This window comes from Pteronotus mesoamericanus, unplaced genomic scaffold, assembly GCF_021234165.1.
Source record: "Pteronotus mesoamericanus isolate MK-2021 breed Mesoamerican mustached bat unplaced genomic scaffold, CSHL_Meso_final contig_246, whole genome shotgun sequence".
Taxonomy (NCBI): domain Eukaryota; kingdom Metazoa; phylum Chordata; class Mammalia; order Chiroptera; family Mormoopidae; genus Pteronotus; species Pteronotus mesoamericanus.
In genome coordinates, this window is record NW_026555104.1 from 10940949 (window position 1) to 10955122 (window position 14174).

General features: G+C 40.6%; 1 protein-coding gene across 1 annotated transcript; it reads left to right on the forward strand.

Annotated features, from left to right (window-relative positions):
• The first annotated feature begins 1694 nt into the window (after positions 1-1694).
• Positions 1695-10495, forward strand: CRYBA1 (crystallin beta A1). The gene is given in 7 exon segments (XM_054572996.1): positions 1695-1701; positions 4654-4707; positions 6061-6125; positions 7073-7185; positions 8387-8531; positions 9790-9938; positions 10348-10495. Coding segments are annotated over 7 exon segments (681 nt in total).
• The last annotated feature ends 3679 nt before the right edge of the window (positions 10496-14174 follow it).

Genomic DNA, 14174 nt, shown 5'->3' on the forward strand with positions numbered 1-14174 from the left:
GAGAGAAAAGGGGCTGAGGAGATGAGAATAAAGTTATTTTTATGGCTATTCCCTGTGAGTCATGCTCGCTCACACAGGGTAAGGGACTCTGATAAGCAACATAGTAAGGAATACAAATTTTGGTACCAAAGAGAATTGCATTTGACATCTAACTCTTCTACTTCCTAGCTGTGTAACCTTGGGTAAGTAACATAAGATGTCTGAGTCTATTTTTCTACTGTAAACTAGTGTTAGTTAAGCATATCTTACAGGATTTGGGAAGATTAAATAAGATTTGGAGAAACACTTAAAAACTTACTGATTCTCTTCCATTCTCCTCTTCGTTTTATATATATATAGTGTTTATATATATATAAATATATATATTTTTATATATATATTTATACATATATAATATATATATTATATATTTATATGTATAAATATATATATAAGTTTATATATATATATATATAGAGAGAGAGAGAGAGAGAGAGAGAGAGAGAGAGAGAGAGTGTTGAGGGGCGGCTGTCGGGCCTGGGTATGCCAGGGAAGGCTTCCTACTTTTTACACTGTTGCCTCCAGAGGACAGAAGAGAAGCGGATTGGCAGAGCGGCCTCACAGGGTGCTCTGCCAATAATGCGGGAGGAGACTAGGTTTGGCAGATAAAACTCAGAATGCCAAGTAACTTTTTAGTATAAAAAGTGTTTGGAAACTACTTATACTGCACAATATCCATTGCTTATCTGGAAGTCACTTTACATGAGACATAGAGTTGGACTGCTCTGCTGTAGTGAAGAGTAAGCTAAACATCACCCAGTAGGGTAAGTGCCGTCTCGTACCTATTTTTCTAACAGTTTCATAGAGTTCCAGTTGATAGGAAATGCAGTACCAAGAAATTCAGCTAGAATGAATTGAGTTAAAATGCCCTCAAGCCAGTTACACACCAGGGGAACAGGCTAGGGAGGCTGGGCCCTTAGCACAGCAGCCCTCCAAGCAGGTGGGTGCCCGTTTGTGCCTGGAAGCAGAAAATGGATGACCTCAGACACTGCTCAGAAAGAACTGGAGGCTCGAGGTGCCTCCAGAGTTCTCTCCCAGTGCTTGTGCCTTCTCAGGACTCCCAGGCCCTGGCTCTCCTGCTTGCTTAAGGGGGTAACAAGGGACAGGGCAGTAAAGGTCCCCTAGAAGCAGCTCCTCATGGGGGCAGGTAGATGCTGGTTGAATGCTGACTAGGCCCTTTGCTTTGTACCCATCTGTTTATTCCCAAACAACAGAAATGCTGCTCAGCCGCCTGGTCAGCCTCATTATGCTCTTGCCACAAAGGGCTGAGTCCAGGGGCTGTCCTGGTCCCATGACCTCACCCTCCCACACTGGGCCTCATCCTGTGAGGCTCCCTGGGCCCAGCGGCAAGGCCAGGGCATTCAAGCCATCTGTAAAGTTCTACTGAGCCTCTACCATGCTTGGCACATAGCCTTAGTCAGTGGGTCAGATAGATGTTATCATTTTGCTTTATGCCAGGGAGACAGAGTTGCCCAGAGGAAAGAATATAGGCATTGAGTCAGATGGTCATGCATTCAAGTCCCTGCTGGGTTTCCTGGCCCAGAGCTTAGCCCCTTAGAACCTTAATTAACTCATCCTTAAAATGAGTATAGTAATGATCTACTGTACATCACGGCATTGTGAGGATAAAGGAAGCATTGTGTGGTTGACGGTACATGCTCAGTAAGCTGTAGTTACTGTTATGGGTGACCAGGAGAGACACAAACCCAGTTTGGGAGAAGGGATTACAACAAGCTGGCTGCTCCCCTCATTTGCACTCCTGGAGTAGCTGCATCCTGACTTTCCTGGGGAGAGGTGGTGGGGGCTGGAGGTAAACAACGTGGAGCAAATGAAGCACCAGTTCCGGACAATGTCTGAGGGGTGTCTGCTAGAACTTGGTTAAAAACCATAGTGAGGTAATATCTGAAAAGCATGGTGGCTAGCGTTCGAGACCTGGTCATCTTTTTCCAACTTCCACAGACTTGAGATAATTGAGGAAAGTGGAGGAAAAACAGGCTGGGGCTGTGTATGACTCTAGGAACAGTCAGTGGATATTGGTAAATTGTTTGCACAATAACCCTGACCCCCCAACACACACAATAGTTTTGGGCTTTTCAGCCAAACATAAAAAAGCTCCACTTTTCTGCAAAAATAAAAAACTGGCTCAATCAGTCTTCACTGTACTAACTCTTCAGTGCGTATAAAGCTCCCAAATTAAAATGCTGAGATTATATGATGCACAAAAACCACACAGGCAGATCAGTGTGGCTAGGGTAAGTCAGGACTGTATCGTGTGCCTACAGAATCACAAAACCCCATCATAGGATGCCATTAATTTATTCAAAACATATTTATTGAGCTAGGAGTTACGCCCAGAGCGGAAGATACAATGATGAACAGGACAGATGAAGCCCCTGCCCTCACAGAGCAGTCTAGTGAAGTCTAGACTTCTAGACTAGCGAAAGAAGCAGATAATCAAGCAATCAGTTTCTTTATTTTCAAAAATAACTTTATTTTGATATAAAATGTTTACATTGTTCAAAACTCAAAAGTACAGAAAAACATATAGTGAAAGATTTTATTCTATTCCCGAGTCCCAAGTGCCTCATTTCCCCTCCTTGGAGCCCAATATTTCTAGTTTCTTAAGTAATTTCTACAGCATGATCAATGCAACAATTGGAGAAGTACAGGGTTCCATGAGAGAACATTGAAGGGTCGCCTAAGCCAAAACAGAGGTTAGGGAATAAGTGAATGAATAAATAACCAAATAAGTGTTGCCTGAAGACTTCAGTTTTGTGGAGGAGGAGAACAGGTGAGGAAGAACCACCAGCCATGGACAGCTGATGCCTTGAGCCCTTGCACAGCCACCAGCCTGCCAGAGCCTGTCATGATCATCCCTAAGGCGACTCTGTCCCTTGCCAACTATTTATCCAGACATCACCAATTTATAAAGCTGCAGAAATATCCCAGTGTGGCACACTGTGCTTAGTATCTGTACCTTAGTAGACCTGTACCTTTGGAATATTCTGCCTAAATCTACAAATACTTGTGTACATACCAGAATTTGCCCCCTGAGTTTTGGTTCTGAGAATGGGGGACTCTGGCAAACCTTGAGCCACAGGCTAGAGAGATTGGCAGAGGGATTAGGAGAAATTCATTGGGAAAAGTTTCTTCTCTTCAAGCTGCTATCAGGTTTTCTACAGTATCTGCAGCCAGAACGACAGTAGGATAACACATGATAATAAGCCAGCAATGTGTCAAGCAGATATCTTCTTTCTTGGAGTTGAGAGAGGCCGAGTGATTTGTTCAGTCACCCAGACAGAGGAGCTGGGATTTGAACCTACATCTCCCAGGCTCAAAGTCCCCTCCCCACCCACTGTACCCTATCATTGCTTCTCACACTAGCTGTGATGCTTAAACAACACAGCCTCCCCTTCAGGACTCCTGGCAAAGCCCATGATTCCTCTACAATAACCTCACCAAGTGCCCTGAACTTCCAGAGAGATCTTTTTACCTGTTAGGGTACTATAGGTATAGTACCTTGGGCCTGTGAGACTGCCAAGGGCCTAAAGCAGTATGTTAAAAACCTAAAAAGATTAATTGACTTAAACATTTTAAAAGAAAATTGCAAAATTAAAATAAATATTTAATGAAACAGCTACAGAGAGTCATGTCTACCAGTCAACCATAATTGAATTTAACTCTTACATATTTATACATAAATATAGTATAACAAAGATTTCCAAGAACAGAGTGAACCATTTTTTTTCTTAAATTTTTAAAAAATTTATTTATTTAGAATAGCCATGGGGATGTAAAGAACAGTATAGGAAATGGAGCAGCCAAAGAACTTACACATGAGCCATGGACATGAACAATGGTGGGGGGATTGCCTGAAGGACTGGGGGTGCTGGGTAGAGAGGTGCAAAGGGGGAAAAATCAAGACAACTGTAATAGAATAATCAATAAAATATAATTTTAAAAATAAAATATAATTTATTTATTTTTAGAGAGAGGGGAAGGGAGGGAGAAAGAAAGGGAGAGAGACATCGATGTGAGAGAGAAACATCAATCAGTTGGGGCAGGAACCAAACCCACAATGCAGGCATGTGCCCTGATGGAGAATCAAACTGGTGACCTTTCACTTTGCGAGACAATGCCCAGCCAACTTAGCCACACCAGGCAAAGCCTATTTTTTTCTTAATGAAGTTCAGAATTGTAATAATCCTTCACATTTTTTAACAACAAAGACAAAAACTATATTTCCTATATGGGAAGTGAGGTGCACTTCGATGTGTTCTATATGAGGTCTTAGGAAGGGCCTGGGGTGGCATGAGGAATCTGGAGAGGGACAGGGGACAAGCACTCATGCAGAGACCTGTCCTTACCTCCCAGCTGCTCTGAGATCGAGACCACAGCCACTGAGGCTTGCAGCCACCAGCCTCGCCCACAGGCCCACAGCAGTGGGGCTTCTCTGGATTTCTGTTTCCCCAGTTTAAACAAAGCCTGAGGGATGCCTGCCCAGCAGGCTGAGCCACCAAAGAAATCTCTGGGGATCAGGGAGAACAAAAGCAGAGGGAAAGAAGAGTGCTGACAGCGCCAGAGTCCACGAGCCTGCAGGACTATAAAGAGCAGGGCCACAGAGAAAGTGGCACCAGGTAGCGACCCAGACTGTGCAGTGGGAGCTGGGTGAGTAAGGTCCCGGAGCATGCTCTGGCCCTTCCTTTCTTTCCCCTGCAGAGATAGGCGCAGGAGGGAACTTAGTTTTCATGCCTGTGGTCGGAGCCTCCTAGGATGGCTGGAGAAGAGTGGGGAACTCTGTATGGAGGCCGCCTTCTCTTGCCACCCCAAGAGTAGTCACTAATATGGCAATAAACCGCTACCCTAGTCATCATGCCTGGGAGGAGGCATGCGGCTCCAATAAATGGTAGGCTCATGGAGCATGGGGAGAAGATATAGGGGGCAGGAGATGGGAAATGCTTTCAGAAGTTCAGAATGAACGGACATATCATAGAATTTACATGTATTAGTCCCTGGGCCCGATACCAGTCAGAGGGAAGCGCCATGAATGGCTATTCTTTCTGTCTGTCTTCTTTCTTCTCTCCCTTCCCCCTTATCCTTCCCTTCTTTATTGTTCCTACCATCTTTTCTTTCTACTTCATCTTTATGAGCCTCAGTATCCTCATCGGAAAAATGAGGATAATTATAGTACTTACCTTATAGGCTTGTTGTGGAAACTAAATGTATTAATGCATGTAGAGCATTTAGGACAGGGCCTGGTTCAGAGTGAGCCATTAAGTATTAGCTTTTATTACCCTCTTTTCTTCCTCACTCTCCCTCAATAAGTCTTTTTCAACGGCACCCATACCCATCTCCCCACCCCCAGCCTCCCAGTGAACTCAGCTTGGTGCTACAACAATCATTCAGGAGGCCCAGGCCCTGCTGTTAGGATGTTCACCATGACATAGGCAGTAGGAGCACAGAGCAATACTGTGATGAGTGTTAGAAGTCAGGAAAGAAAGCAAGTCACTGCAGGCTGGGGAAAACAGCGAAGTCCCTGAGGAGCTGGGTCGGTGGAGGAGACAGAGAAGTAGGGAGGGGATGGTAGCATGGCCATGCACAGCCAGTCAGTTTGAGGGCTGTGAAGAGCTGGATGGATGAGAGATCACACACTGGTAATATGAGGGGTCTGGACTAAACGGTTGCCAAGGACTTTATACTGGGGTATGTAAGATTGAGGCAATGCTGCCACCTGTAGGGGGTATCTGGAGGCAGGCAAGTGGATGAGAGCTACATTTATCAAGAGGTCACCATGCATAATGCAGGGCTTTACCTGCATTATTGCTTTTAATCCTTGCAATAGCTCTGCACATAGAAGCTTTACTGATGGATGGCAACAGGGACTCAGCTAGTGAGAGGCAGAGCCAGACCCCCGGCCAAAGCCTGTCTACTGGACTTCAAGCCTCCTTTTCTTCCCCTGTCCTCCAACACCTCATCTCCCATCCCAGAGGCCATGTCATTAGTGTGTGTTCTGTCTTCCAGAAACACTTCCAACCACCCAGATGGCTCAAACCAACCCCATGCCAGGGTCCGTGGGGCTATGGAAGGTAAGCCCACCCCCAGCACAGAGAAAACTGAGAAATCTAACAAGGTAGGATGTGAGATGTTGCCACAGTTCAGGCTGTGCTTTTCAGTTCGTACCGATCAAGGTCCAGATGCTCTCTCAGGAAGGATCTCTTAGGATGCCCCATTTGGACAAGAAGGATGACCCTGGGAGCCCATAATTAATGGGAGATGATACCTATTTTCCAGTTCAGCTCTCCTCTGCCTGCTAAAATTATCTTAGAATTGAGCAGCCCGAGTGGATGATGCCATGGAGAAACTCAGAGCCCAGAAATGAAGAGAGATTTGCCACCAGATCCCAAATAAGTAATAGGACCCAGGTCTTCTGACTCCTGTCCTGAACTTGGCTGTAACTATTACCTGAAGTGGCTGATCCTTAGGTTTCCCTCAACACCTCTACCCTCTTCATTGGACCAACTCTGAGGCCAGTTTACAGCTTTGGGAGTTGTTCTCTGGCCAGGTTCAAGAACTCTAATTCAAGGCATAGAAGGGGTTTATTATAACTCTCTGTCTACACCTTAGGTTCCTATAGAAGGTATGTCCAGAATAGCTGAGTAATAATCCACAAGGAGCCAAAGGGACTCTCAGAATCCTAGCCCCTGAACTGCAGGAAGCATGGTGAATTAAGAGTCCTTGAGTCCTTGGTCTGTCCCTGGACCAGCTATCTTTCCTAGCAGATCATTCCTATCATAAACTGATTTCCCACTCCTCATGCTTAGCCTGGGCATGTGAACACCACCAATCGACCAATGGTATGAATTCAAACCCTTTCCTTCCCCGTCTATATTGGAAGGGACCTCATCAGGAATCCTAGGCTGCAGTAGTGATGGAAAACACAGGGTCAGGCACAAGCTGAGCTGTTGACCAAGGCCTCTGTTCTTCCTGATGTATCACATTCTAGCTCTCTTTTTTCCATTCAGTCTCATTTCAGATAACCATCTATGACCAGGAGAACTTCCGGGGCAAGAGGATGGAGTTCACCAGTTCCTGCCCAAATGTCTCTGAGCGCAGTTTTGATAACGTCCGATCTCTCAAGGTGGAATGTGACGCGTGAGTATGGACCTCAGCAGAACGTCAGGCCCCTTATTTCTAGTCCCCTCAGACATCAGACCATAAAAGTGGAGACTGAGGAAGAAAGATGTTCCCCCAGACTCTAATCATTTCTGGGAGAGGGGCTTCATGACTGATGTAATCTCAAAAGAAATCACAACACATGTAATTTAGTAACTCAAAGAGCTAGAAGAAACATGGGGTTCTTAGTGAGTTGGTACTAGATTTGGGAGTTATTAAAGAAATATTTACATCATAGGTTGGGGCAGTAACAAGTGATCAGATCTGTGCTTCTGGAGCCCACAAGTTGCTACTTAGGATTCCCTTTAGAACAGCCACAGGACCCTTGAGTTATTTCTTGCCTGCGGAAAACAGTCAAGCTGCCACCTCTTTACAACTACTCCCCTTCTCCATGTCCCAGAGGAGATATCACTGGCTAATTTCTCTGTATAAAAAGGAACTCAACCACAGGACTTGAGAGTCATGCTCGTTCATATTTAGTCTTCTAGGAATTTCTTGGTGGTGGTTAATCTCGGTGAGGAAGACCTTTTTTTTTGTCTTCTGACTCTTGGCAGTGTAGTTGAGGCCTTTATCAGCCTGAAAACCCTTCTTTTGGCCTAAGCGGTTGCTCACCATCAAAATTGATCTCTTTAACCCTTCAAAAGGCATATTTTAAGGTGTTGTCAGTAAATGAGAACTGGTTGTGAAAAATTGATCTGAGGGGTTTTATAAGTAAGATACGCGTGTGTGACAGCAGAAGGAACCCACAAAATGACAAGGAAACAAGAGACCGTTAATCCATTAGCTGCCTATTCAAACCTTTGCTTCCTTAGGTTTGGCTGGAGCCAAAGCAATAGTCAGTCACTTTATCCTAAACCTGGAGCTCCAAGTAGAGAATAAGATAACTTGGAGAGAAAGGAAATCTAAATTAGACTGACTGTAGTAGTACACATTATTCAAGCCAGCGAGTACACCCTTTCAGTGGATGATCCTAAAACAAATGTCACATTTATAAACCTGCTTAGTGCAGCTGCCAGCTCATTTCCCACCTCATGTGATAAATACATTACTTCATATGGCTCTATTGGAATTGACTTGATATTTTACCCCACTATTAATATTTAAAATAAAAGATCCCTTCTCTCTGGAGCCAGGTAGACTCTGAACACCACAAACACATACCACTAATTGTCTTTGGCACCTGGATTGGTTATGAGCATATCAGCTTCTGTGGGCAACAGTTTGTCCTGGAAAGAGAATACCCTTGCTGGGATGCCTGGAGCGGGAGTAATGCCTACCACATTAAGTGTCTCATGTCCTTCCGCCCCATCTGTTCCGCTGTGAGTCTCTGAAATTTTCACTTCTGTGCATGTGGGGAATAGGGCAGGAAGAAAAGAGAAGAAAAACACTGGTCTAAGTTTGCCATTTGATTTTTCTCTACTAGATGGTGGTTTCATTAAGCTCAAAGTAAAGGCCTTCCTATTTATAGGTAGCAGGAAGTGGATACTCGAGTTCAGATCTTCAAAAGTGAAGTAACTAGTGAAAGCCTTGAAGTAAAAACTAAGTAATTGGTCAGTTAAAATTCAACCTGTGTAACATTTTACCCAGAAACAGATAAATACTGAAGTAACCCCTCAATAACTGGGATAACCAAAGAAATAGGCAAACCTTCCAGTGTTTTACCTTTGATTCATAACCTTGTTTCTAATACTAAACATTATCCAATTCTCTATCAGAGTAGGATGCTTCTAAAGTTTTGGAGAGTTCAAGCAGAAGCAAGATGATCTTCAAAGGTTTGTTGAAAATCACCCCTTATTGGGACAGAGGCTGGGCTACCACCTTTCCAAATATTCCTCTATATCATGTTATTTTCTCATGATCTTAATGACCTCATCTTGGTTTGAAATCCCAAAATTCAAGTAGTGAAGAAAGTAATCTAAAGTTATAAATCTAAAGTGCACTGCTTTATCTAGATGTGTTTTCATCTCACTTTAACTCTTCAATTTTCCTAAGTATATACTCTTGTGAGTTTGAAAAATATGTACATACAGTAAGCAATACCCTACTCACAATAAAACAATTCCATCACCCCATATAGTTCCCTGATGTCCCTTTCCAATCAACTGCTCTTCCCGTTTCTATCACGACGGATAGTTTTGACTGTTTTTGTACTTCATTCAGGTCTCTGCCTTCTTAATACTTGTGTAGTATTCACACGCCCTACTTTAGGTTATTTCCAACACCATACAACATACATGAACTTACTTTCCTTATTAATTTGTAGGATCTTTTCCCACATTAGTGAATCCTTTGGTTGGTTGTGTGCCACAAGTAATTTTTTATGCCTCTTTTCATTAGTCTTTTGTTGTCTCAAAGTATTATACCAGCTATTTGTACATTTTAAATGTTATGGTACGAACGTGGGATTATGGGTAAATGTTTCATAAATCTCCATATTGCCTGAAATATTTTTATATCAGTAATCATGTACTTCCTTCTGTAAACCAGGAGTGTTCTGCTTTTGAAAAATATGGTAATTACAAAATTAAGATAGCCGTAACACTAGTACTAAACTTTTAAAAAATTTCTGGATTACAGAATCATAAGGAGTCCAAAATTACCCTCTTTGAGAAAGAAAATTTCATTGGACGCCAATGGGAGACCTGTGATGACTACCCCTCCTTGCAAGCCCTGGGTTGGTTCAACAATGAAGTTGGTTCCATGAAGATACAATCTGGGGCATAAGTGCAAAAAAACAGTGTTAGAGTACAATTCAAAGTAACTCTTGCAGGTGTAAACCTTGTGAATATTAGTATTTCAATGGTCATATATTACCAAATTTCATATCTGAACATATTGGTATGGCTGTCACAATCTAGTTACAATTTTTAATCTCAAATTCTTGGTACCAATTTAAGGTGACTGCTTTTTCTCCTCCCCCTGCCCCGAGTCTATGGAACCATATGGACTACTCTCACATCCTTTTGCACAAAGGTTAATTTTCAATTAATTATAGCCATATTATCCTCATGAATGGTGCCTGTCATATTTTCTAAGCCTAGCAGCATTCCATACCAATTGCACTGAAGAGCTGTTTTGGGGCGTTGACTTGTTTTTAACTAGTTTTAATAGTCCAATGTGCTTTGGATTTTCTAGCTGGGTTTGCTACCAGTATCCCGGATACTGCGGCTATCAGTATATCTTGGAATGTGACCGTCATGGAGGAGACTATAAACACTGGAGAGAGTGGGGTTTTCATGCCCAGACTTCCCTTGTTCAATCAATTCGCTGTATCCAGCAGTAGTGGATTAAAAGCTCCAAGAGAATCCAAGCATGAGACCTTGTTAAGCAACCTAGGATGAATTTTGTTTCTACTCAGACACTGCTTCCAAATGTTAGCTGAAATACACAATGAATGTCATTTAAAAAAAAAAAAGCTGCAGACTGATTTAACTACCATGCTTTATATAAATCACACTTACATGGCTGAGAATTTCTAGAAACAAGTTTCAATAAAACCCCATATTTCCTTCTGTGATTTTGCAAGTCACTTACCATGCCAAGCTAAATTATTCCCCATCTCAAATAACATTAAAGCAATAACTGAAGTGTTGTCAGTCTATACAGTGACAGACACATTTTTGGTAAATGTTTCTGCATCCTTTCTCCTCATCCCCTTCTCTAAAGTAATGTTGATGTCAGCATTTTTTTAAAAACTTGGTGATGAATCAATGCTAAACAAACTTAGGAAGTTTCTCAAATATGCATTAGCATTTATTTCTACACAAAGTTATGAATAAATCCAGAATCTCAGCAACTAATTTTGGTTGCTGAATTGCTTAGCTCAATTTTGGTTTTTCATTTTAATTGGAAGAACATAAGGCTCAATGTCATGCAAAAAGGCAGGATAGTTGTTCTCACAGATGATTTTTCAATAAACATGCCATTTCTAAGCATGTTAATAATGTAATTGTTTTTTAAAACCATGATATATGACCATGGCACATTTAAGACTTAAATTTGTACATTTTACCCTTTAGAAATATATCATTATAATGTCACAAAATTAAGTTTTCTGTAACTTTTGTTAAAGCACGTAAAAGATAACACGAACACTTCAGAAACTTTAAAATTTTTTATTCAACAATGTACACTTATTGTCTCTTAATTGAATCTACAAAGTTCTCAAGTTTGTTTTTCTGATAAAATAAGTAAATCTTGGTATGGATGTAGAGTGTTTGTAATTTATATTTTTAAAACACTGAACATGAAATAAGACATCATAAAGGAAGATCATTATGTAACTGACACTTCCTCAGAATCCGTATCAGAAACAGCTATGGCAAATACCTAAGCATTTAGCAAAAGGGTAAATTTCTGGCCACTATTCTTTTACCTAGAAAAAGCCTATCTTTTTGACTGGGCAATACAGAGAAAAAAATTTTAATTGGGAGAGGGAAGGAAAAACATCCTCTAACTTAACTGTAGTCCACTAATTATATCCTTTCCCTCAGATTGAGGTAACTCAGCTCCTATATTCTGACACACAACACACAAATTTTGCTCCTCCAAATATGTCCTAAGACTGAACAGAAGTGAACTACTGACGGATGCTGAGAAGCCAGAGCCAACTAAGATAATGCTACGCTCCTGCATTTATGCCTTTTAAGGCCGTGCATGCATTATTGGCCACCTTTCGAGTCTTGACTAGTAGACTTAGTTTTTAACTGTCACTTTTAGTGAAGATACAGAAGGAAGGGGTTTGCTGTGTTTTCAAAGTCAACAACATACACCAAGAGCACACTTGATGACAGAGAAGTAACACTCTTTTATACATAGGATAAAGCTATAAAACAAGGATTTCTTTTATATCTAGAAGCATGGGGAAAATACCATTAGTATTATCTTCTACTTAAACTTATTAGCCTCTTCTACCAAGGTCCTGGAGAGATTACAAAACAATATTTTAAAAGATGATTGACAAAACCTGGCCAGTATATCTACACAATCTTTTAAGTACACATACATGTGAAGTAAAGCTATTTAATACATGCAGATTGCAGCAATTTAACCAAATCTGCCCAAATTCTAAACTTGTTCTAATCGACTTGGGCAATTTTTTAAAGACATACATTATCTTTAAAACAACCTGTGCTTAGATACTTAAGCAAGATAATGATTCTAATTTTAAGCCAATCATTCATTCATTAAACCAAATTTACACTAAAGTAATAAAGGTAAAAATGTTATCCTACCTTTAAACCAGGTTTAAGTCATAAAATTGTCACAGAACTCCATGTGGCAAAGATCCTTCCTTCATTTCAGTTTGAATTACTTCCCATTTTTACTTGATCAAATAAACCAAAAATTTCACTGAGGAAGTAAAGAGCATCCAGCAGTTTGTAAAACTGATAAAAATGCCCTGTTTCAAGAGAAGCCCTTTAGTAGATACAAGTCAAGCTCTGATTTAAACTGAAGTTTACTAAAATAGGTGCCAGCTTTCCTTTCTTCTGCTTCCATAGACGAGCTAGCCCAGTACTGTAATTTTGAGCCATGTTTTTAAAGATGGTGAAGTTAAGAACAGCAAAGAAATAAGGATAGGTCACTTTGGTAATGACACACAAATTAACTTTCAAAACATGTGCATAGCTTTATTCATCTACTTTGATCTAACCTTTTCATGGAGCTTCGGCAAAATTCGAGTGTGCAAAATGCATTTCTAAAACGTAATGCAAGCAAAGCTTTTCACATTTACACTGGCAGGAAATACAGAGAAACTAACAAGTCACATCAGGGAGAGTTTTTTTTTTTTCTTTTAATGACAAGAATTGCACAGTTCGTTACTTTGAGACAATTGTTGCACACGTAAGTATTTAAAATTTTCTAAGCAAGGTGCTTTAACAATAAAAAAATTTAACGTTGGAAAGAGCCAATAACCTGGATCATAGCTCACAAAGAATTCCAAATTAAAGCGGACTGTTATCTCCCTAGATTTTGCAAACAATGCTTTTAATAACACTTTTTTTTATAACACTAAAGGAAACAGCAAGCTGAAACTTTTTTCAAAACACACAAGATATGGTGTCATCACATTATCTGAAGAAGGTGCTAAGGGGGGAGGGAAAGGGAGTGAAGAATCCTTTACTATTTCCCACTACAGAACAGCCACTAACAGACTAAGAACAAAAAAAGTAAATTAAATCACTTCCCCAGTTTATAAAATAGTTCCAGTTTGTGACAAGATCTATAACTTTAAACAGAGAGCACCAGTTGGGTGATAGAATGAGCATTTCATACTGCATAAAAATTAGTGAGGTGGCAAGAACCATCAACCATCTCAGGCATTACTACATGGCCTTTCCAAATTTTTTTTTTTTTAATATACATGCAAGGCACATTGATATAAAAATAGATCTCTGGCCAAGAAATATATTAAATAAGCAACTTAAAATTTTGGCTTTGCAATATTGGCAACATCAAAATATAACCAGATAGCTTTGGACCACATCTTTCTCATATTCCTCCACCCCATTTGGTGTTTTTTCCTCCTATTTTGGGTTTAATATCCTTCAAGTTTGGATATGTGCTTGAAAAATGACTTTTTTCTTGTCAAGTAACATTCCTACTATACTTGTTTATCTTTGCTAAGTAAAAATATACTAGAGAAGCAGAATAGTTGGAGTTCTGATTGATCTGATTAAGGTAAATATGATTTGCTTGGGGCAGCATTATTTCTCTTCTGTATATGAACAAAAAAATAAGTCCTTAGCTTATATAGTAGACAATTGTTTTCTTTCCAAGAGAGATCAACAACAAACCAATAATATTACTGCCTTTAAGCCATTCTTCCCAGCTCCTCTTTTTGAGGCAGAGAGAGGAAATAATAGAAACAAAACTAGAATTAAACGAGTTTCAGTAGTAGAAGACATTTTAAGGCCAAAAAGTGTAATACTAACAGAATTTTTATTTTCCTAAGTTATTGT